General features: G+C 44.6%; 1 protein-coding gene across 1 annotated transcript in view; it reads left to right on the top strand.

The window, feature by feature from the left end:
* The first annotated feature begins 81 nt into the window (after positions 1 to 81).
* Positions 82 to 23,764, top strand: part of dync1h1 (dynein, cytoplasmic 1, heavy chain 1) — a 38,355-nt gene continuing 14,672 nt past the window's right edge. The window contains exons 1-54 of the mRNA XM_054796110.1: positions 82 to 462; positions 1,092 to 1,179; positions 1,250 to 1,423; positions 2,228 to 2,483; positions 3,318 to 3,504; positions 3,598 to 3,869; positions 3,957 to 4,184; positions 5,144 to 5,797; positions 5,876 to 6,298; positions 6,367 to 6,546; positions 6,616 to 6,765; positions 6,843 to 6,989; positions 7,106 to 7,246; positions 7,339 to 7,515; positions 7,629 to 7,739; positions 7,831 to 7,950; positions 8,036 to 8,275; positions 8,366 to 8,521; positions 8,596 to 8,709; positions 8,936 to 9,046; positions 9,132 to 9,341; positions 9,415 to 9,561; positions 9,634 to 9,800; positions 9,877 to 10,050; positions 10,932 to 11,286; positions 11,360 to 11,554; positions 11,629 to 11,911; positions 12,003 to 12,103; positions 12,236 to 12,395; positions 13,146 to 13,386; positions 13,456 to 13,639; positions 13,718 to 13,930; positions 14,024 to 14,262; positions 14,339 to 14,495; positions 14,581 to 14,805; positions 14,872 to 15,102; positions 15,610 to 15,750; positions 15,861 to 16,094; positions 16,178 to 16,384; positions 16,481 to 16,602; positions 16,688 to 16,853; positions 16,924 to 17,087; positions 17,198 to 17,327; positions 17,406 to 17,539; positions 17,620 to 17,734; positions 17,810 to 17,971; positions 18,056 to 18,270; positions 18,331 to 18,535; positions 18,605 to 18,778; positions 18,861 to 18,980; positions 19,729 to 19,849; positions 21,552 to 21,747; positions 23,264 to 23,381; positions 23,480 to 23,695. Coding sequence (XP_054652085.1) covers positions 213 to 462; positions 1,092 to 1,179; positions 1,250 to 1,423; positions 2,228 to 2,483; positions 3,318 to 3,504; positions 3,598 to 3,869; positions 3,957 to 4,184; positions 5,144 to 5,797; positions 5,876 to 6,298; positions 6,367 to 6,546; positions 6,616 to 6,765; positions 6,843 to 6,989; positions 7,106 to 7,246; positions 7,339 to 7,515; positions 7,629 to 7,739; positions 7,831 to 7,950; positions 8,036 to 8,275; positions 8,366 to 8,521; positions 8,596 to 8,709; positions 8,936 to 9,046; positions 9,132 to 9,341; positions 9,415 to 9,561; positions 9,634 to 9,800; positions 9,877 to 10,050; positions 10,932 to 11,286; positions 11,360 to 11,554; positions 11,629 to 11,911; positions 12,003 to 12,103; positions 12,236 to 12,395; positions 13,146 to 13,386; positions 13,456 to 13,639; positions 13,718 to 13,930; positions 14,024 to 14,262; positions 14,339 to 14,495; positions 14,581 to 14,805; positions 14,872 to 15,102; positions 15,610 to 15,750; positions 15,861 to 16,094; positions 16,178 to 16,384; positions 16,481 to 16,602; positions 16,688 to 16,853; positions 16,924 to 17,087; positions 17,198 to 17,327; positions 17,406 to 17,539; positions 17,620 to 17,734; positions 17,810 to 17,971; positions 18,056 to 18,270; positions 18,331 to 18,535; positions 18,605 to 18,778; positions 18,861 to 18,980; positions 19,729 to 19,849; positions 21,552 to 21,747; positions 23,264 to 23,381; positions 23,480 to 23,695 — 10,401 coding nt within the window. The 5' untranslated portion in view covers positions 82 to 212. The remainder of the gene's footprint in view (positions 463 to 1,091; positions 1,180 to 1,249; positions 1,424 to 2,227; positions 2,484 to 3,317; positions 3,505 to 3,597; positions 3,870 to 3,956; positions 4,185 to 5,143; positions 5,798 to 5,875; positions 6,299 to 6,366; positions 6,547 to 6,615; positions 6,766 to 6,842; positions 6,990 to 7,105; positions 7,247 to 7,338; positions 7,516 to 7,628; positions 7,740 to 7,830; positions 7,951 to 8,035; positions 8,276 to 8,365; positions 8,522 to 8,595; positions 8,710 to 8,935; positions 9,047 to 9,131; positions 9,342 to 9,414; positions 9,562 to 9,633; positions 9,801 to 9,876; positions 10,051 to 10,931; positions 11,287 to 11,359; positions 11,555 to 11,628; positions 11,912 to 12,002; positions 12,104 to 12,235; positions 12,396 to 13,145; positions 13,387 to 13,455; positions 13,640 to 13,717; positions 13,931 to 14,023; positions 14,263 to 14,338; positions 14,496 to 14,580; positions 14,806 to 14,871; positions 15,103 to 15,609; positions 15,751 to 15,860; positions 16,095 to 16,177; positions 16,385 to 16,480; positions 16,603 to 16,687; positions 16,854 to 16,923; positions 17,088 to 17,197; positions 17,328 to 17,405; positions 17,540 to 17,619; positions 17,735 to 17,809; positions 17,972 to 18,055; positions 18,271 to 18,330; positions 18,536 to 18,604; positions 18,779 to 18,860; positions 18,981 to 19,728; positions 19,850 to 21,551; positions 21,748 to 23,263; positions 23,382 to 23,479; positions 23,696 to 23,764) is intronic.

Genomic DNA, 23,764 nt, shown 5'->3' with positions numbered 1-23,764 from the left:
TAGTTTTAGCTGACGTGGCTGTACATACATGTTCTCCATCTAAACTACAAGTACCACAATGCACTGCGCAAATAAATCTGACGTCCGAAGTGCGGCGATTTGACAGCAGCGCCCAAGCTTCAGTAGTTCGCAGGGGCTTTGCACATTCAGTGTTCAGGTTCTTTTGTTCGTTGTTCAACCTTTCCCGGTGGTTTCTCACCGCTTTCTAAGGAATGTCTGACGGAGGCGGTGGAGACGAAAACACCGGCACAATGGAGGTGTCGGCGGTTCACACGGTGGCAGATACGTCGGTGCTGCAAAAGCACATTCGCAAACTAGTCCCGCTCCTCCTGGAAGATGGCGGCGAGGTCCCGGCCTCCCTGGAAACCTCCCTGGAGGAGAAGAGCACCGTTGAGCAAATGAGGAAATTTCTGGGGGACCCCCAAGTTCACACAATCTTGGTTGAAAGAAGCGCGCTTAAAGGTAAATTAACCTAGTCATTTGGGCGGCTAGCTAGCTAACTAGCTACATAAGTGGGCAGAAATGTACGTGGTGTGTTTATGGTCGCTAAACCCATCCCTTGCATATAAACTGGTTTAATTTGACCTGTTTGCTAGATGACAGGGGCGTTGCTAACCATGACGCGTCATTATTTTTCTATATAGCTCATTTATTGTGAATGGAAACCAACGCTGCGCCGCTTTGGGTGTGATAGCAATGAGTCTGCATCTTGTTTCTGCTCTACTGCAGCCTGCATCCAATGCCAGCTGAATTTAAGCACTACTTATCTACGGTGGCCCACGCGCAGCAACGTCCAAATGTTTCAAACACAGAAAATAACCAAACCACACAAACACCATTAAAAAAAAAAAAAAAACTCAACGGGAAAATGCTGCAGAACGCCAATATCCAAACCCGTTAAAAAAAACAACTCACAAACTCAATCGAAATGAAAAGAACCATTATTTCACTTGAGTCATGCTGCAAAGGTGATTCCAATCATGTGAACTAGCATGTGTCAATGAGAGCATTATATTCCCTTTACTTCAAGCTACCACAAATGAAGTGTAGTAATTATGTGTTTGTAATAATAATGGCCGTTTCTTTTGCAGAGGATGTTGGTGATGAAGGAGAGGAAGAGAAGGAGTGCATCACTTACAACATTAACATTGACATCCATTATGGGCTTAAGTCTAACAGGTGAGTCTGTGGCTCTTACATGAGTTCTCGTCATTGGATTCACTATTTGAACACACCTACCTTCCCACAGCTTGGCTCTGATCAAGAGGACGGTTGTCATCGATGCAGACAAGCCGATATCGACCCAAGTTCGAGTCCTGACCCTGAGCGAGGATTCTCCCTATGAGACTCTCCACTCTTTCATCAGCAATGCCGTCGCCCCCTACTTCAAGTCTTACATCCGCGAGTCTGGAAAGGCGGACAGGTGATTTCAAGAGCAATTTTAGTGTTTCCCACAGGACTACAAGCTACAGTATATGTGGGGCTGTGATTGTCTCATTTGCATAGTAGATACTTAAGTCATCTCCAAGAGAAATTCGCAGAGAAAACGCAAAGAAAGAGAAATTGGCCATGCTGCAAAACTCCAGCTAGAGTGGATATTTATAAAACCTCTGGCTCAGTTTTGGACAGGTAACACTAGCACAGAGAATTTTGTTTTCGGTCTGTGCCATAAGAAATGAGCAACATTATTTCATGTTTTTAAACCTTATTTAACAAGAAAACATGAATTTGTGTGTTGTGTATTTTTTTGTGTGGTGGTAGACATGTATGTGTGCCTAATAACACGCACGGGTGATTTATTTATTATATTGATTTTAACAATCTTTCCTAGGCTCCATGTAAGTGTGGATGATTTTAAATATAATGTACATGTCCTTGTACATCTAATATCTCACTACAGTATACTGTATTGAGGAACAGGTTAACGACCAAGTCAGTTGTGGTATGTGCGTATGAGGTGTGGAGTTATGATGCCATCGACTGTACAGAGTTGTCATGATAGGCTACACCGACAGGCCCATTATAATGTCTTTGTGAGCAAGGGTGAAACGGCAGTGCAAAATAAAAAAATAAAAAAAAAAGAAAGTGGCAATTTATCTATTTGTGGCAGTCGAAATTTATTCGTGGCGGGCCGCCAATAAAATAATAATGTATGGGAAACACTGGATTTGATGCTTGACCTAGCAGGAAGTAATTCTGTTACACTCATTTCTTAATTTGTCCGCAGAGATGGGGATAAAATGGCACCTTCTGTGGAGAAAAAGATTGCTGAGCTGGAAATGGGCCTCCTCCACTTGCAGCAGAACATTGAGATTCCCGAGATCAGCCTGCTCATACACCCCATCATCACCAACATTGCCAAGCAGTGCTATGAGCGTGGGGAGAAGCCCAAAGTCACCGACTTCGGGGATAAAGTTGAGGACCCCACCTTCCTCAACCAGCTGCAGTCTGGAGTCAACCGCTGGATCAGGGAGATACAGAAAGTAAGACACATTTGTTGTTGCTTTTTATGTCAAATTTAGACCACAGTTGGTAGTTTTCCCATAGAAAGTAATATATATATAAAATATGGAAGACGCACTCACCATTGCAATTCCAGTTGTAATATAAGATATTTTTTATGACATCCTTATGATGTTTGCGCAAGCCTTATTTTGAAGGCCGGAAGTGTATTGTGCGTGTTGAGAATGTTCATAGAGCCTGAGTCGCGCACACACACACACACACACACACACACACACACACACACACACACACACACACACACACACACACACACACACACACACACAGCTGCACTATCGTGCTCTGCTAAACGAAACAAACCTAACAGGCTTCCATTCACGTTCCGTAAGAAGAGTTTTTCGCCGTTGTTTCAGGCCGTAGTATCAACATGTTTAGTTTGGGAGGGAGGTTCATGTTTCTGATGACATTACACCACAATTGAGCGGTCCACCAGGGAAATACTTCCCCACACAAATGTTCCTTCTCGTCATGCTGACTTGTTTGGTAGAGAAAGGAGGAAATCAAACACACATGCACATGTCAGTATATCAAGGCCAGCAAAATTATTGCTTAAATGGCGGTTCTTCTGCTACAGCTCGGATGCTACTAAGGCTATTTTTACTTGTGTAAAAAGAAGTTAACCACTTTTTTAGAAAAAGCAAAGCACATGCCTTGAATCTCATGTGACATTATCCATGATGGCGAGTCACCATCATAAGATATGTTTTCCCCTAAATTATGGTCGAAATTATGTGACTTCAGAGGTTGCAGTCAACACCCCTCATTCATATTTTCCTGCAATCCACTTCCAGGTGACAAAGCTGGACCGTGACCCAGCGTCAGGGACAGCCCTGCAGGAGATCAGTTTCTGGCTCAATCTGGAGCGGGCTCTCAACAGGATCCAGGAAAAGAGAGAGAGCCCGGAGGTTCTGCTCACCCTAGACATCCTCAAACATGGCAAACGTTTCCATGCTACCGTCAGTTTTGACACAGACACTGGTTAGTTGACACCTTTTTAAATGCCACAATTTACATACTTGACCTTTAGTCGCATTAATGCATGTTTCCCATTCTGTTCGTATTCCATCATAGGTCTGAAACAGGCGGTGGAAACAGTCAATGACTATAATCCTCTGATGAAAGACTTTCCCCTTAATGACCTGCTCTCCGCCTCTGAGCTGGATAAGATCCGCCAGGCCCTGATGGCCATATTCACCCACCTGAAGAAGATCAGGAACACCAAGTACCCGATTCAAAGAGCACTGCGTCTGGTAGAGGCCATCTCCAGAGACCTGAGCTCCCAGCTTCTGAAGGTGTTGGGCACCAGGAAGCTTATGCATGTTGCCTACGAGGAATTTGAAAAGGTTTTACTAGCTTTTAATGGTTCAGTCACTTTTCTCCATTGTCTACTTAAATAAATCCTATATCATCATTTTAACTGCTGTGCACAGGTGATGGTGGCTTGCTTCGAGGTGTTCCAGACCTGGGAGGACGAGTACGAGAAGCTTCAGGTTCTTCTGAGGGACATTGTGAAGAGGAAGCGGGAGGAGAACCTGAAGATGGTGTGGCGTTTGAGCCCCGCCCACAGGAAGCTCCAGTCTCGTCTCGATCACATGAGGCGCTTCAGGAGGCAGCACGAGCAGCTGAGGGCCGTCATTGTTCGTGTGTTGAGGCCTCAGGTCAGAACATTTATTGTCTATATTTGTATTTATTTTATTTAGCCTGATTTTTTTTTTTTTTTTGCCTGCTCTTTCGTGGTGAGCACTGTAATTTCCGGTGTAAAAGTAGCTACTTTTTCTCATGCTTTGAACCCTGCTGCTTATACTGTGATGCAGCTAATTTATGGTCACGGTGTAATCTCACATCGTATGTATCAGAACAGTCACTTTGCGCTTCATGCACACACCCTCATCTTTGAAAACACCCAAAGGAGCAGTGTCATAAAATCCACTGTCACTAATGGGTTTTGAAAGGCTGGACTACTGCGTGATGAAGTAGGACAGTACAAGCTCATGGGTTAGTTTGCCTTGAGATGAAAGTGACAGAGCGACAATGAAAGAGGGAGAGAGACTGACAGTGTGTGATGAAGAAGGCTGTTGTGAGGCTGTTCAATTCTGACACTGAAGAAGACAACTTTAGTGGTTTTATTGCACAGGAGGAAGATGAAGACAGCGATGAATGACTTTGTGGTAGGTTGCTGTTTGACCAGCTGTGTTACATGCATTCCGTGGGTTATATTCCGGTGCGCTCAAAAGTCTGGAAATTATAGTAGTGATTCTTCAAACATTCCACACATAGATTGCATGATTGAATTGATAAAAATTGTAAAAAAAAAAAAAAAAAAAAAAAAAAAAAAAAAAAAAAAAGCTTAATCAGAATCTACCATTGAGTTTGTCTGTTATTGTTGTCACTGGAGTTTAGCAGATTTTCAGCTAGGATCCAGCAAAATAAATAAATAAATACAAATTTTATTCCCATGAGTTTGCATATAAAATTTTTCTACCTTGAGTTCAGAGGACATTCAAAGCTCCATTTAGTTTTTGAATCTTGATGGCAGCCACTTATTCGGTCGTGTTTCAGTCTGTTAATAAGTTATTAGTTATTTTCCAGTAATCTAATGGCTCCTATTGATCTCCAGGTGTCAGCCGTCCCGCAACATGCCCCAGGAGAGACCGTGGAGCCTCAGGACATGAAGGTAGCCGGAGTTCTCTTTGATGCTGCCGACGCCAATGCTATTGAGGAGGTCAACCTGGCTTATGAAAATGTCAAAGAGGTCGACGGCCTGGATGTGTCCAAGGAGGGAATGGAAGCCTGGGAAGCCGCCATGAAGCGCTACGACGAGCGAATCGACCGAGTGGAGACACGCATCACTGCCCGTCTGCGCGACCAGCTGGGAACAGCCAAGAACGCCAACGAGATGTTCCGCATCTTCTCCCGCTTCAACGCGCTCTTTGTGAGGCCCCACATCCGCGGCGCCATCCGCGAGTACCAGACGCAGCTCATCCAGCGTGTGAAGGACGACATCGAGTCGCTGCATGACAAGTTCAAGGTGCAGTACCCTCAGAGCCAGGCGTGCAAGATGAGCCACGTGCGAGATCTGCCTCCTGTGTCGGGATCCATCATCTGGGCCAAGCAAATCGACCGGCAGCTGACAGCATACATGAAGAGGGTGGAGGATGTTCTTGGTAAGGGGTGGGAGAATCACGTGGAGGGCCTGAAGCTGAAGCAGGATGGTGATAGCTTCAGGGCGAAGCTTAACACTCAGGAGATTTTTGATGATTGGGCACGCAAGGTACAAAGAGGATGCTTCATGATTTACTGAAAGAAAAATAAAACATTTGCTGAATGATTTGTAAAATTTTTGTACCAGGTGCAGCAACGGAACCTCGGCGTGTCTGGACGTATCTTCACTATCGAGAGCACCCGGGCGCGAGGGCGCACAGGAAACATGCTGAAGCTCAAAGTCAACTTCCTCCCTGAGATAATCACCTTGTCTAAAGAGGTGCGCAATCTCAAGTGGCTGAGCTTCCGCGTGCCCCTGGCCATCGTCAACAAAGCCCACCAGGCTAACCAGCTTTACCCATTTGCCATCTCCCTCATCGAGAGCGTGCGCACATACGAGCGCACCTGCGAGAAGGTGGAGGAGAGGTCATCCATCTCCCTCCTCGTGGCTGGGCTGAAGAAAGAGGTTCAGGCCCTCATTACTGAGGGTATCACTCTGGTGTGGGAGTCCTACAAGCTGGATCCTTATGTTCAGAGGCTGGCTGAGACTGTCTTCAATTTTCAAGAAAAAGTCAGTATGGAGGATTTAATATGTGACTCACGTAAGTACTTTCCATTGACTGTATTTGGTGTTTCCAGGTGGATGACCTTTTGCTGATAGAGGAGAAAATAGACCTGGAGGTCCGCTCTCTGGACACCTGTATGTTCGACCACAAGACCTTCTCTGACATCCTCAATCGTGTCCAAAAAGCTGTGGATGACCTCAACTTGCACTCCTATTCTAACTTACCTATCTGGGTCAACAAGCTAGACATTGAGGTGAGTGGGGAGAAATTCTGTTGTTAGGTATAAAAGTACTGGACTGACCTCAATCGTTTACTTGCATAGATTGAGCGTATCCTCGGAGTGCGTCTGCAAGCTGGTCTCAAAGCCTGGACCCAGGTGCTTGGTGGCCAAGTGGAGGACAAAGCTGACGTGGACATGGACACAGAGGCTCCTCAAGTGAGCCACAAACCTGGAGGCGAGCCCAAGATCAAGGTAGACATTATGACCAAGTCACCCTTTTTCTTGCCAGCAAACTTCACCCTTAAAACACAAACACTTGCTTTATGTAGAATGTTGTCCACGAGCTGAGGATCACCAACCAAGTCATCTACCTTAACCCTCCTATTGAAGACTGTCGCTACAAGCTCTACCAAGAGATGTTTTCCTGGAAGATGGTCATCCTTTCCCTTCCAAGGATCCAGAGCCAGAGATACCAGGTCAAACATATTTTCATATAGGTCTCTGCCAAGGCAAATAAACGAGCTTTCATTGCAAATTTTAGGTTTAGGTTTTCATTTTATTTTATTCAAGTAAATCTGCCCATCTTCACCAGGTTGGGGTCCACTATGAGTTGTCAGAGGAGGAGAAGTTCTATCGAAATGCTCTGACCAGAATGCCTGACGGGCCTGCGGCCTTGGAGGAGGCCTACAATGCAGTGGAAGACATTGTCAGTGAGGTGGAGCAGTATGTCAAGGTAAATATCATTTTCATCAGTTGGATTTACGTGCTTACAGTCCATTGAGTCCCTTTTTTATTTATGTTGTCAACCATATTGCCTTTGTCCAGGTGTGGCTGCAGTACCAGTGCTTGTGGGACATGCAGGCTGAGAACATCTACAACCGCCTGGGCGAAGACCTCACCAAGTGGCAGGCTCTTCTAGTCCAAATCCGTAAAGCACGTGGAACCTTTGACAACGCAGAGACACGAAAGGAGTTTGGACCGGTGGTCATAGACTATGGCAAGGTAAATAACAATTTTATGAAAGCATATGGCTGAACACTATTGTATGATCAGAATTGATATATTTCTTACCAGATTTGCTTGTGCGCTCAATGTTATTTATTCCATGTTATCAGGTCCAGTCCAAGGTGAACTTGAAGTACGACTCTTGGCACAAAGAGGTGCTCAGCAAGTTTGGTCAAATGCTGGGCCAGAACATGCAGGACTTCCATGCCCAGATCTCCAAGGTATATCCTGATAAAACAAGGCATTATTGTGAGATCAATGCCATTGGAAATAAATTCCCAGTCATTTAACATTTTCTTGTTCCTTTTTCAGTCCCGTCAGGACCTTGAACAACATTCCGTGGACACAGCCAGCACATCAGATGCCGTCAACTTCATCACATACGTTCAAACGCTGAAGCGTAAAATCAAACAATTTGAAAAAAATGTGGATGTGAGTACATAGTTATGCACAAAATGTGTCTCCGAGTGCAAAGGCAATTTACAAACAGAATTCCCCCTCCTTTGTCTTCCTTTAGTTGTTCCGTAATGGGCAGCGACTGCTGGAAAAGCAGAGATTCCAGTTCCCTCCATCTTGGCTTTACATCGACAATATTGAAGGAGAGTGGGGGGCCTTCAGTGACATCATGAAGCGCAAGGACACTGCTATCCAACAGCAGGTGGCCAACCTGCAGATGAAGATCGTCCAGGAGGACAAAGCTGTCGAAAACCGCACAACCGACCTGCTTAACGACTGGGAGAAGACCAAACCAGTCGCTGTAAGAGACACTGGGGAAAACTGTGAACGTAAATGAAGCTCTTTCAGCAAGGAAACCTAATTCTTTAATAATATATGCACTGTACATCAGGGTAACCTGCGTCCTGAGGAGGCTCTTCAGTCTCTGACCATCTATGAAGGCAACTTTGGGCGTCTGAAGGTTGAAAGAGAGAAGTGTGCCCGTGCCAAAGAGGCCCTGGAGCTCACAGACACTGGCTTGCTCAGCGGCAGTGAAGAGAGGGTACAGGTAAGAATGTAATTGTGAAGATCAGTTTTAGTTTCTTACCTGAGAGCAGTATCTAACGGCTGTAATGATTGTAGGTGGCACTGGAGGAGCTGCATGACCTGAAGGAGGTGTGGTCAGAGCTGTCAAAGGTGTGGGAGCAGATTGACCAGATGAAAGAGCAGCCATGGGTGTCTGTTCAACCTCGCAAGGTAACACATGAGCAGGACTGTAAATGCACCAATTAACACCTCTAGTCAGTCAACTGCCTGGCTTCCTATTGTTGCCGGGTGCCTAGTCAACAAAAGTATATACTGTAACAGGCGAGGTATTTGCATTAATAGCTGTTGCTCTAGTGTTTGAAGTATCATGAATGGTCAGCATTCAGCATCTTAGATAATGCGTACAAAAATTGCAATTTTCTTTTTGTGTCTATAGCTTCGTCAGAGTCTGGATGCTCTTCTGAACCAGCTGAAGAACTTCCAAGCAAGACTAAGACAGTATGCTTCCTACGAGTATGTCCAGAGGCTGCTGAAGGGATACCTCAAGGTCAGGCAGTTCTTGTACTTCAACGTACAAGAAGATAACTACTATGAACTGAAATTGTAAGCATCATTTGTGCTACTTCTAACAGGTGAACATGTTGGTGATTGAGCTGAAGTCAGAAGCTCTGAAGGACCGCCACTGGAAACAGCTGATGAAGCGTCTACATGTCAACTGGGTCCTGTCAGAACTGACCCTGGGGCAGATATGGGATGTGGATCTGCAAAAGAATGAGATGGTGGTGAAGGATGTCCTCCTGGTCGCACAGGGAGAGATGGCTTTGGAGGAGTTCCTCAAACAGGTGCACTATCAGTGTAATACACTCATTACACTTATAAAGTTCCAAGTATTAATAAGTCTGTGCTGGTTTCCAGATCCGTGAAGTGTGGAACTCCTACGAGCTCGACTTGGTGAATTACCAAAATAAGTGTCGTCTGATTCGAGGGTGGGATGACCTCTTTAACAAGGTCAAAGAGCACATCAACAGCGTGTCTGCCATGAAGTTGTCTCCTTACTACAAGGTAAATGTTTATTAAAGTTTGTTACTTTGATTCATTCCTGTATCAAAAACTGTTCGTGTATCTTTCTCTTAGGTGTTTGAGGAGGACGCTCTCAGCTGGGAGGACAAGCTCAACCGCATCATGGCTCTGTTTGATGTTTGGATCGATGTCCAGCGCCGGTGGGTCTACCTGGAGGGAATCTTCACAGGCAGTGCTGACATCAAACATCTGCTGCCAGTGGAAACCCAAAGATTCCAGAGGTAAGCAAAGAACCAAAGAACCATTTCATACCAATATTAAACATGTAGCCTAATTCTAAATGAATGGTCTCTACAGTATCAGCACTGAGTTCTTGGCACTGATGAAGAAAGTGACCAAGTCTCCTCTGGTGATGGATGTGCTGAACATACAAGGGGTGCAGAGGTCCCTGGAGAGACTGGCTGACCTTCTTGGGAAAATACAGAAAGCCCTGGGAGAATACCTGGAGAGGGAAAGATCATCATTCCCAAGGTAAAATGGCATTTGGCTGGGAAAATTATCAACCAGTGAATCAGTATTGAACAAAGTAACGCTACCAATTGCGGAGGTTCGCGTGGATGTAGCACAACTCCCCATAGCTTGACATCATGTTGTACTTCACTAATTAGAAGTGCTTCTGCTGGTTGGCGCAAAGTAGGGACTCCTTAATATACATGAAAACACTGTTATTAATCTGTGCTCAATGCCATACAATTGACAGAATTCTTCAGCAATTCATCAACTTGCCGAGAAGTAGAAACAAAATGACAAAAATAAAAACACATTCACAATACATGAAGTAGTTAAAAAGTCCCAATGTAATGGATGCGGTTGCTACAGGAAGGTATTGTCTGGTTAAAAGTGTGTAGCCCAGCAACAAATGAACACAGGGTTTATTATAAGCTTTTTGTAAATATCCCTTTTGGCCAAGAATGTCACGTCTACATTGTATTGAAGGCAAAGAGGAAAGCAGTTTGCCGTTACTTTGCCAAGTCCAGACAACTTTGGATTTTGAATGTGATGTTTTGATCAGAACCTGAATAAATATATATTTTCATACAGTTACACATTCAAAATTAGCTAAATTAGCCATGATACTATGAATTAGGTTGGTTTTCAATGTAAATGCTTTGATGACATCATGAGCTTTGTGGAAACATGTATTACCTTGTTCTCCATGTTGCTATTTTAGAGGATTACTAGGGGCTAAGTTATCAGTTTGTCAGAGCTGTTATTACATTTGCACTGTGACGACTGTGAACAACTAGATTTACCTTTCTGATAGTAAATGTGTCTATTTACAATGGTCTAACAAGTAGTATGCTGTAAAACAGTTTGTCCAAATAAAAAATGTAACACACATGTTCTTCCAGGTTCTACTTTGTGGGAGACGAGGACCTGCTCGAAATCATCGGCAACAGCAAGAACGTGGCCAAGCTGCAGAAGCACTTCAAGAAGATGTTTGCGGGCGTCTCCAGCATCTTGCTCAACGAGGACAACACTGAGGTCCTGGGGATATCTTCTCGCGAGGGCGAGGAGATTCTCTACAAGACGCCCGTCTCCATCACGGAGCACCCGAAGATCAATGAGTGGCTGACGCTCGTGGAGAAGGAGATGAGGGTGACTCTGGCCAAGCTGCTAGCAGAGTCTGTCACAGAGGTCACGGGCTTCAACAAGGGCACTGCTGTTGATCTGAGCCAGTACATCAACTGGATTGATCGCTATCAGGTTGGATCTCTTGCTGATCATGTTATTTCAATAATGTTGCATGCAATCTGGCCTCTTTATCTTCTGTCCACAGGCTCAGCTGGTGGTGCTTTCCACCCAAATTGCCTGGTCTGAGAACATCGAGTCGGCCTTGACAACAGTCTCTGGTGGTGGGGACATGACCCCCATGCAGGGTGTGCTGTCAAACGTGGAGGCCACGCTCAATGTGCTGGCTGACACTGTGCTCATGGAACAGCCACCACTTCGCAGGAGAAAGCTGGAACACCTGGTCAGGGAGAATGCTTCTCTTCAACTATATTTCTTTGACAGCGGGACACAGTCTGACATCTTTCTGCCTCTCAGATCACAGAGCTGGTGCACCAACGTGATGTGACCAGGACTCTGATCAGGAACAAGATTGACAACCCCAAGTCCTTCGAGTGGCTCAGTCAGATGCGCTTCTACTTTGACCCCAAGCAGACAGACGTCCTGCAGCAGCTATCCATCCAGATGGCAAATGCTAAGTTCAACTACGGCTTTGAATACCTGGGTGTCCAGGACAAGCTCGTCCAGACTCCACTGACTGACCGCTGCTACCTGACCATGACTCAGGCTCTGGAAGCTCGCCTTGGAGGGTCACCATTTGGTATGCTTTTTTTGTTTGTTTGTTTTTTTATTTCCCCACTAAACATTTGTTTAAATATAAAATTATTATAAACTGTTCCTTCGTCTTAAAGGTCCTGCTGGAACAGGAAAGACTGAGTCTGTGAAAGCTTTGGGCCACCAACTTGGCCGCTTTGTCTTGGTCTTCAACTGTGATGAGACATTCGACTTCCAGGTATGAAACATACTAAAAAAAAACCCAACAACAAACAAACTGTATCTCATCCACACCTTTGACACTGTCCTCTCAGATAAGATTAATCTGCTGTATTAATGTAAATCATTTGTGTACGTCTTTGCCTTTTAGGCCATGGGTCGTATCTTTGTGGGTCTGTGCCAAGTGGGAGCTTGGGGCTGCTTTGACGAGTTCAACCGTCTGGAGGAGAGAATGCTGTCTGCAGTCTCCCAGCAAGTCCAGTACATCCAGGTGGCCTTGAGGGAACACAGCAACCCCAACAGAGACAGGAGTATGTGGAAAACTAAATATACAGTCATCCCTCGTTTAACGCAGTTAATTGGTTCCAGACCTGACCACCATAAGTGAATTTCCTCGAAGTGGGATTCAATATAAGTAAACTGAATATTTTATGAGTTAGTGCATAGAAAACCTGTAAATAATTTTTTTAAAATAATTTTTAAAGCCCTGTAAACATAAAATAACACCCCTTAGTGACCTTTACACTCCTATTATTATTCTTTGTTTGCACCACATTGCTAATGCTCCGGGGCTACACGGTGGCCGAGTGGTTTGCATGTTGGCTGCACAGTCAGGAGACCTGAAAGATCTGCGTTCAAATCTCCGCGTGTGGAGTTTGCATGTTCTCCCTGTGCGCGTGTGCCAATTTATTTATTCTAAATTTAACAGTTTCAAACGGAGCGGGAAAGGACAAAGAAAGAAGCCAAAAACTTCCAAACAGAATGGGAGAACTTTTTTTTTTTTTTTTCCACTCTTATGTCGGACAATGCCATGGCTCATCAATGTTTTGTCATTACTGACGCACAGTGACCAGAATACTACATATGAATTATCTTTCAATATTTTTTTGCTAATAATAGGCCATAGTTAACAAGGAAAGTGATCATTTATTAATTAATTTTTGAAAAACCGCGATAGAGTGAGGGAGTAATGTTCGAACCGTGGTGTAGCGAGGGAAGACTGTTAACTCAAGACGATGGAACAAATGACGCTAAAATGCGATCTCTTGTCATCTCTCCAGGTGTGCCGGTCACCACAGAGCTCCTGAACAAGCAGGTGAAGGTGAGCCCAGACATGGCCATCTTCATCACCATGAATCCTGGTTATGCTGGCCGCTCCAACCTGCCCGACAACTTGAAGAAGCTCTTCCGTAGCTTGGCCATGACGAAACCGGACCGTCAGCTCATCGCCCAGGTCATGCTCTACTCTCAGGGCTTCCGCACGGCCGAGATCCTCGCCAAGAAGATCGTACCCTTTTTCAAGTATGTTCTCGTGTGAGGAAAAACTACATTTAAGAGAATCCCGTTTCCTAATATTTACCTTTTTTTTAGGCTGTGTGACGAGCAGCTGTCCTCTCAAAGTCACTACGATTTTGGCCTCCGAGCTCTCAAAAGCGTTCTGATAAGTGCTGGCAATGTGAAGCGTGAGCGCATCCAAAGAATCAAAAGGGAGAAGCTTGAGCGTGGAGAAGATGTAGATGAGAATGAGATTGCAGAGAACCTTCCTGAACAAGAGGTTAAAAAAAAAGTACCAAAAAGAAGCAATTTATATGGAAAGTACTTGAATCTTAAATATGACCTTCTGTTGTTGTAGATTCTGATCCAGAGTGTGTGTGAGACCATGGTACCCAAGTTAGTGGCAGAGGACATTCCTCTTCTGTTCAGCCTGCTGTCCGATGTCTTCCCCGGAGTGCAGTACATGCGTGGAGAGATGACTGCACTGAGGGAGGAGCTGAAGAAGGTGTGCAGGGAGATGTACCTCACCTACGGAGATGGTGATGACGTGGGCAGTATGTGGGTGGAGAAGGTAAATACATCACTGTTGATGTGCCAATCCCTACACGGTTCCATCACAATGCATGATAAGGCATTAAATGCTGTTGTATGATTTGCTTATTAGGTGCTGCAGCTGTACCAGATAACACAGATCAACCATGGTCTCATGATGGTGGGACCTTCAGGTAGTGGAAAGACAATGGCTTGGAGGGTGCTGCTCAAAGCCCTGGAGAGGCTGGAGGGTGTTGAAGGGGTGGCCCACATCATTGACCCCAAAGCCATTAGCAAGGACCACCTGTATGGAACACTGGACCCCAACACCCGCGAATGGACCGATGGCTTGTTCACGCACATCCTAAGAAAGTGAGTGGCTGAGAGGGAAGTGAGTTTGTCTCTTTTTGTGAATGTGTGATTGTAAACTATTTCCTTTGACTTCCAGGATTATTGACAATGTTAGAGGTGAACTACAGAAGCGCCAGTGGATCATCTTTGATGGGGATGTGGACCCTGAGTGGGTTGAAAATCTCAACTCTGTCTTAGATGACAATAAACTGCTCACGCTGCCCAATGGAGAGCGTCTCAGCTTGCCACCGAATGTAAAAGCAGCTCCAGTTCCCCCTTTTTTCTCCTCTTACTTTCCCAATCTGTTTTTCAATCCTGTCTTTTACTCCTCCTCCCCAGGTGCGTGTTATGTTTGAGGTCCAGGACCTGAAGTATGCCACCCTGGCCACAGTCTCTCGTTGTGGTATGGTGTGGTTTAGCGAGGATGTGCTCAGCACAGACATGATTTTCAACAACTTCCTGGCTCGCATTCGCAGCATCCCGCTGGATGAGGGTGAGGATGAGGCTCAGAGAAAGAGGAAGGGCACAGAGGATGAGGAGGAGACTGCTTCGCCAATGTTGCAGGTATAACCTCCTAAATCTTTTACAACAATGTCAAAATGTTAAGACAACTTGTTTGTGTCACACCAGATCCAGCGTGACGCCGCCGCCATTTTGCAGCCTTACTTCACCTCCACTGGCCTCGTCATCAAGGCCTTGGAGCACGCCTCCAAGATGGAGCACATCATGGACTTCACCCGCCTGCGCTGCTTGGGTTCACTGTTTTCCATGCTGCACCAGGCTTGCCGCAACGTGGCGCTCTACAACAACAACCACCCTGACTTCCCAATGCCCATTGATCAGCTCGAGCGATACATGCAGGTATGTCATCTGCCTCATTTAAGCGCTGGGTGTATTGTCCACTTAAGCACCTCCACAACTCTGGGAAATATAAGAGGAAGCTGTAATTACCTCTACTACAGCTGGATTTCCAACAGTTCTATTTCGTACACAATACTCTGATTTTGCTTACACTGCAAATGCAACAGTGTGTGTATTGTAACTCATCAGGAAATTCAACAAAGAAAAGGCAACAATGAAGCCTGTGTTGAAGTCACTTAATAAAAAAATAAACGACAAACTTAATACACATTAGCATGATCTCACAGCAATACAGCAAGTGCACACCTGAATAAATGTAGCTTCGCCCAGAGCACTCACACTTTTTCTGTCAGCAATTTGTCCTGATGCTCAGCACATATACAAGCATTTGTCTCCATCTCTTTACGTTAAATGTCTCGTACCCTCTGCAGCTGTGTGATCACTGTAAGGCTCCAAGGTCTTGGACAACAATTTGAAACGTCTTTTTTTGTTAATGTTTTTCCACAGAGGTATCTAATCTACGCCGTGCTGTGGTCCTTCTCTGGCGATGGACGGCTGAAGATGAGGGCTGAGCTAGGGGAATACATCCGCCGCATCACCACGGTGCCCCTCCCCACTGCTCCCAACATTCCCATTATTGATTATGAGGTACTGATGGCTTGAACCCCAAAATCACCCACACCTTCTCCCCATTATGACATTCTGACGTAAATAGCCATTTTCTTCTGCCTCATTAGCAAATTGTCTGTTCTTCCCAGGTTTGTATCTCTGGCGAGTGGCAGTCTTGGCAGGGTAAGGTGCCCCAGATTGAGGTAGAGACCCACAAAGTGGCCTCACCGGATGTCGTGGTCCCCACCTTGGACACTGTACGCCACGAGGCTTTGCTGTACACCTGGCTGGCAGAGCACAAACCACTGGTGCTGTGTGGACCTCCTGGCTCTGGAAAGACTATGACATTGTTTAGCGCCCTCAGGGCCTTGCCTGATATGGAGGTGAGAAACATGCTTTTTTCCCCTTCTCGCTGTATATTAGAATTTAATGTATTGTTATGAATTATTTCAATCATTTTTCCCAGGTTGTTGGACTGAACTTCTCCAGCGCCACCACCCCAGAACTGCTGCTCAAGACCTTTGACCACTACTGCGAGTACCGCCGCACCCCCAACGGTGTGGTACTTGCCCCTGTACAGCTTGGCAAGTGGTTGGTGTTGTTCTGTGACGAGATCAATCTGCCCGATATGGACAAGTACGGCACTCAGAGAGTCATCTCCTTCCTCAGACAGGTACAAGGCGCTGTTTAAGAACAAGGAGAATGAGAAGCATCACATGTAGTATCCTCGTTTTACGGTAACTGCCGCGGTGTCATGTTCTATGTACAGATGGTAGAGCATGGAGGGTTCTACCGCACCTCAGACCAGACTTGGGTCAAACTCGAGAGGATCCAGTTTGTGGGTGCTTGTAATCCTCCTACTGACCCAGGCAGAAAGCCTCTCACCCACAGGTAGCAATATGAGAGTCCAACACCAAGTTTCCCTGAGCAGCCAGAGCAATGACTTATAATAAATTGTTTGCATGACCTTTCATAGGTTCCTGCGTCACGTTCCTGTGGTGTATGTCGACTATCCCGGCCCAGCCTCTCTCACACAGATTTACGGCACTTTCAACCGGGCCATGCTGCGCCTCATCCCCTCTCTACGGACCTATGCTGAACCTCTTACTGCTGCTATGGTGGAGTTCTACACCATGTCTCAGGTAAGGGAGAAAATAAGCTTAATTTTAAGTTTATGTGCAACTAAACAATTTCTGTTTGCACTTCTTTCAGGAGCGTTTCACCCAGGACACACAACCTCACTACATCTATTCTCCCAGAGAGATGACCCGTTGGGTGAGGGGGATCTTTGAAGCCCTCCGGCCACTGGAGACACTCCCCGTGGAGGGCCTTATCCGTATCTGGGCTCATGAGGCTCTGCGCCTCTTCCAGGATAGGTTAGCACAAGTTTGCTGTGATTATGTGCTAAATGTGGTTTTTTTTGCCCCCTTCCTTCAGTCAATATTGAGCATCCTTCAATTTTCAAATTCCTCTTGTTTGTTTCCAGGCTGGTCGGTGATGAAGAGAGAAGGTGGACAGATGAGAACATTGACGTGGTTGCTCTCAAACATTTCCCCAATATTGATAAGGAGAAGGCTCTCAACAGGCCCATCCTCTACAGCAACTGGCTCTCCAAGGTAAACTAGTACGGTAGTAATATTGATAAAAGAAATACCGTATCTATGCATTTACAATTCTGTCTTGTTTTACTCAAGGACTACATCCCAGTGGAACAAGAGGAGCTGAGGGATTACGTGAAGGCTCGTCTTAAGGTCTTCTACGAGGAGGAGCTGGACGTCCCTCTAGTGCTCTTCAACGAGGTTTTGGACCATGTTCTCAGAATTGATCGGTGAGCTTCAAGGCTTAAGCATTAGAAGACTTGGAGAGTTGTCTGGCATATACATTGTACGATGACATCTCTTTTTCTAGAATCTTCCGCCAGCCTCAGGGACATCTTCTGTTGATTGGTGTGAGCGGAGCTGGGAAGACTACTCTGTCTCGCTTTGTTGCCTGGATGAACGGACTTAGCGTTTACCAAATCAAGGTCGGTATTACAAAATTGGAAGTTGTGCCTCAGCCATACTGTGTCCATATTCATTTGGAATTTTTTGGTATTTAGGTACACAGGAAATACACTGGAGAGGACTTTGATGAGGACTTGCGTACGGTGCTTCGCCGCTCCGGTTGCAAGAACGAGAAGATCGCCTTCATCATGGATGAGTCCAATGTGTTGGATTCCGGATTCCTTGAAAGAATGAACACCCTGCTTGCCAACGGAGAGGTAACTTGCTTCCACTTTTTGGAGCACTTTTGCTTTTTGCAGGGGTTCAGTTGAATGTTGCCTAATGTGAGACAAAATCCATAGGTTCCCGGCTTGTTTGAGGGAGATGAGTATGCCACCCTGATGACTCAGTGCAAGGAGGGAGCGCAGAAAGAGGGACTCATGCTTGACACCCACGAGGAGCTCTATAAGTGGTTTACCAGCCAGGTTATCCGTAACCTCCATGTCGTTTTCACCATGAACCCCTCATCAGAGGGCCTGAAGGACAGGGCAGCCACATCTCCAGCCCTCTTCAACAGGTAAACAAATGTGAAACGATCCACGTAATATAACGATGCTGAACGAAAACTCTGCTGTAGGTGTGTGCTGAACTGGTTTGGAGACTGGTCAACCGAGGCTCTTTATCAAGTCGGGAAGGAGTTCACCAGCAAAATGGACCTGGAGAAGCCCAACTACAAGGTGCCAGACTACATGCCCATCGTCTATGACAAACTTCCCCAGCCACCAACGCACAGGGAAGCTATCGTCAATGGCTGTGTGTTTGTACACCAGACACTGCACCAGGTAAGGATCTCTGGATTCTAAAGTATTCATTTTGGCAAACATGTGCTTCAAATGTCTACTTGTCACTAGGCTAATAACCGTCTCGCTAAGCGAGGTGGTCACACCATGGCCATCACTCCTCGCCACTACCTGGACTTCATCAACCAGTATGCTAACTTGTTCAACGAGAAGCGCAGCGAGCTAGAGGAGCAGCAGATGCACCTCAACGTGGGTCTCCGTAAGATCAAGGAGACTGTAGATCAGGTAAAAAAAAAAATTAAAAAAAATCACACTTGAGTTTGCTTATTTTCTGGCAACATGATTGTAATCACAAGTTATCATCAAGGTGGAGGAGCTCCGTCGTGACCTCCGAATCAAGAGCCAGGAGTTGGAGGCGAAGAACGCTGCTGCCAATGACAAACTCAAGAAGATGGTTAAAGACCAGCAGGAGGCTGAGAAGAAAAAGGTAGATTTTTATTTAAATTGCTTTTATTAGGGATGTCCCTAAAAAATATTATCTTATTGATATTGATATTGATATTGATATTGGGCCGATATCAGCAAAAAAACGATATCTGATTATATTGGCCTCTATCTCAAACAACACAACAACAGTGTTTCTAGCGTGCTAACAAAGTAGGAAAGAGGAGGAATGATGTCAGCCGTGTGGCAGTAAGAAGACGTCGCAGCTGAGTGCAAAATTTGTCATGCACAAATTTCCCATGGTGGCACAGAACTGGGGAAGTTGAATGCGACAAACCTCATCGTGCATATGACATGGAAGCTCCCATGGTACAGCAAAAAGTCTTTAGCTATAACAGAAAAGACCGAGCCCCAGTCGGTGGTGCATAATGTCGTGTTTAAGCATTTCATTGAGTACCTCAAACCTCGCTATATTATGCCTTGCTGCCACTTTATTGTGGCTAAAACTATACTCCACATGCAGTAAATGGGTGAGCTTTTCTCAGACCTTGTTCTGTGTGAGTAATATCACTTGCCTTTTCTAACATTCCACACTACAAAATAACAAAAGAAATATGTATGATTCATGCTTCTCCAACATGAAACAATACAAAGTTAATCATAAAAGGAAATCGACAGATATTCAAGGCTGCCATGGATGTATTGGAAGTGAAAAAGTGGTGTTGGGACACCACTAGCTTTTATCTCCATACTGTAACTATAACACCTTGCTGTGACTGTTCTGATTCCAGGTGATGAGCCAGGAAATCCAGGAAGCTGTGTACAAGCAGCAGGAGGTAATCAAGGACAAACAACTGCGAGTCAAACAGGACTTGGACCAGGTGGAACCAGCTGTCGTTGAGGCCCAGAATGGTAGGTTGTGTGTTTTTGAACTCATAATTTGTCTTCTACGCTGTGGTTTTTAGTGTGAAGTGCCAGCATGACATACCAACCAAAAGAAACATTAAATAATAATTTTAATCAGTTACAGTGGTGACCTTGGTTAACTTCCAAGTTGTTCTAAATTCAAAGGAAATAATGTAAAACCGGTCATCATAAAACCTTTATTTAACTGGACAGGTAATGTTTTAAGTGTTTAAAAGAGAAGTCAACGTCAAATAAATTAAGCAAAATTACTCAAACTGACAGACGGAAGAGGGAACAGGAAGTTGTTTGCAGAGCAATACTGTCAACCAGTGCTGTCTTGTAGGTATTATAAGTATCTGCGTAGGGTTGTCCGATACTATTGGCCCAATGTTGCATAAAAATGTGATATTGGTAGACATCCCCAATATTGACAACTGATATTAAAAGAATGCTGTATAGATTGACATTTTAATGTTGACATGGCCAGGATGACACCACAGTTTGTTCACATACAGTGCAAGCCCACCTTCTTTGCGCTTTCCACAGGCTCTTGTGTTCCTGGCCGCTCTGACTATACTGAAGTCGCCTAGCTCCTCATGTTAGCCTCTGGGACGCTAGCTCTTAGCCATTCAGTGAAGCACAAATTTGAAGGTCTTGACGTTCTTGCCAGATTGTCAATCTTACTCGGTAGTGAATTCACGTTTCCCATGATAATATAAGGTACAGAAGGCTTGAATCTCCACTTCCTTTCTAGCCGCTTTCATCTTAGCCCGGGTTTTGCCGCGTTGATATCAGTGGGTAGGCAAGGAATCACACCGATGCCGCTCGTTGCTCTCATGGCATGTAAAAATGTGCTTGAATAAACAGAGCTTCTTGAAAGACAGCCACTTGTGGCCACGAAATACGATAGATAGATAGATAGATAGATAGATAGATGGATGGATGGATACTTTATTACACTCCAAAATTCACATTTCCAGCAGCTCTGCAAAAATATCATAATGAATTTAATCACAAAATAAAACAACCAAGGCAAGACATGAGATAACATAGAATAATAATAAATAAATACAAAACAGATCACGTCAAATTTGTAGTACACTATACATAATTAATAATAAACATAATAATAATAATAATAATAATAAGGTAATAAGTCCAGTCCTGTTCAGTCCAGTCCTTCCATGACAGGAGATGTGTGATGTTAGTATCGGTTCATATCAGAATCGGAAATTGAGAGTTTGAAAATATTGGTTATCAGTAAAAATAAAGCCAATATGCTTGGTAAAAATAATGTATGGATTTAATTTGTGTTTTATTAAGTGTATGGATCATATTGTACTGAGTAACCCTACCTTATGTCACAATTGGTCGATTTATGGTACTATGGTTATCACACATTTCTTGAATGCCATCACTTCTGTTGTGGCACTGTTTATTAAAAAAAAAAAAAAAAAGGCAAAAACGGTTATAATTTACTTTGAGGTAAAATTTACCCAAAAAATCTAAATCTAAATTATTTTACTCTTGGGTTCCACTATTTGTTGTACAAATTTTTATATTGAGTGTATGTATATGTTCTCTTCACAAACCCGTCCCAGTATTATTGTTTTACATTCTAATTGTGGTTTCCCAACTCACAACTTCACTTTATAATGAGCCCCTGCGTTGACATAATCCACACTTACTATTGATGTGATGTTGCTAGCTGTTAAGTCCATTAAGAAGCAGCACCTAGTGGAGGTGCGTTCCATGGCCAATCCACCTGCGGCCGTGAAGCTGGCCCTGGAGTCCATCTGCTTGCTCCTGGGCGAGAGCACCACCGACTGGAAGCAGATCCGATCCATCATCATGAGGGAGAACTTCATCCCCACTATCGTTAACTTCTCTGCTGATGAGATCAGGTGAAATGAGCGGGAAGGTTTTGTAACACTGTTTACTAAAAAAGTGTGTTCTTTCTCTCCCTGCCTTTTTCCCTTATTTGGTGCTTGTCCATTCTCCACCTTTTTTCTCCCCCCGCCCCAAACACATTCCACCTGTCATCTAACTAGCGGTGAGCTCAATTAAACGGCAGCACCTAGTAGAAGTGCGGGCTATGACCAATCCCCCTGCTGCAGTCAAACTGGCCCTGGAGTCAATCTGCCTTTTGCTGGGCGAGGAGACCAATGACTGGAAAAAAATCAGACAAGTTATTATCAGGGATAATTTCATCAGCAGCATAGTCAACTTTTCCTCTGAGGACATGAGGTACCAACCGGTGTCCCAATGAGCACATCTGCCTGGCCTTTCTCAGACAGATGCACAAATGTCATTGAATCAGTCCACCAATCAAGTGATACCATATTGATTTTACATCAAATATGAAATTGAGCTAATATGGTTAAGTAGTTGGTGGTGGTTGTCATGCCCTCCCCCTTCTTCCTTTTGCAATATTCCATGAATTTGTGTTAAATTTTCCAATGATTGAGTCATTACTGCAACTCCTCAAATAGTAGCCTTTGCTGTTGTTATGAACGCCATGCCTCAATTAACACATTTTCATTGTAATCCAGAGCATTGTAGTTTTCCCTCTCATTCTGTAGCGTAATCAACAAATCCCTTAAACAAACAAAAAACATTGGCATGGTTTTACAGCTGTGCCACAAGTTCAGGCACAACTTAACCAGAGCACTTGACCTTGCTTCACGTGTACGTCATGTGACCATGTGGAAACAATTAGTTCCACCTCTAACTGTATTGTGTTTATTAATAGAAATGACCCAAAAGTGAACCGGGAGTCTTTGCCTGGGCACAAAAATCAAATGAAAATAATCTTGTACTTTTCCTCTGAAGGGGATTTTTTTTTTTTTAATGCAACAGGGTTTTGTCTGTTCATACCCATAAAGGTGGTGAATATTACCAATTGTCATTGAAGAAGACCAACAACGTATGGTTATATATTGTGGCAAGATTGAGTCACACAGGAAAGGGTCATTAGTATCTTCAGCTTGCTTTCAAGAAGCACTTTTCGTTTGAAAGCAATGCACTATCAATACTCTTTGCCAACACAACACAAACGGACAAGAGATCAACACAGACACCTATCTTATCTCAGAGTGCAAACAGAACTGGCACCAACACATACAATATACATCGCACCTGCACTACATGGATATTGCGGGTTTATTTCCAAAATAACACGCACACTAATATAAATGCAAACCTATAATAAGTCTTAACAAACCAGCAAGGCATGCTGGGTAACTTTGCGGTAGCTACTCTAGCCCAGGCACCTCCTTAAACGCCTGGTAATCTCTGAATTAGAGTAACTAAACGACCCCCAAGCCACTATTTGAGGAACTACTGCATGTCTATGTATGTTATTGTAAGTTATTGCAGTGGTACTGTAGTCTAAAACCGTATTGGGTTGTTTCTGTCTAGTGACTCCATTCGTGAAAAAATGAAGAAGAACTACATGTCCAACCCGAGCTACAATTATGACCAAGTCAACAGAGCCTCGCTGGCTTGCGGGCCTATGGTGAAATGGGCAATTGCTCAGGTAAGGACTGTCCCATTATATCAAAATAACAAGGTTGGGGGGGAAAAAAACAGGGTTTGACTTTTCTATGCTGTGTGGGTATGGTGTGGCTTGTATAGCTTAACTATGCTGACATGCTGAAACGCGTGGAGCCTCTGCGTAACGAGCTTCAGAAGCTTGAGGATGACGCCAAGGACAACAAGACTAAGGCGGAGGAGGTGGAGCAGATGATCAGAGACCTGGAGGCTAGCATTGCTCGCTACAAGGAGGAGTACGCCGTCCTCATCTCAGAAGCCCAGGCCATCAAAGCTGACCTGGCTGCAGTGGAGGCAAAGGTAAGCAGTCTTCCAAATCACTATTGCCCTCCCCCTGTCATCCTTTCAGTTGTGGGGTTCTTAAAGCTG

The sequence above is a fragment of the Dunckerocampus dactyliophorus genome, chromosome 13 (genome assembly GCF_027744805.1).
Source record: "Dunckerocampus dactyliophorus isolate RoL2022-P2 chromosome 13, RoL_Ddac_1.1, whole genome shotgun sequence".
In the NCBI taxonomy this organism is placed as follows: Eukaryota; Metazoa; Chordata; class Actinopteri; order Syngnathiformes; family Syngnathidae; genus Dunckerocampus; species Dunckerocampus dactyliophorus.
Note: the sequence above shows the minus strand (reverse complement) of the source record. Positions and strands in the feature narration are given on the sequence as shown.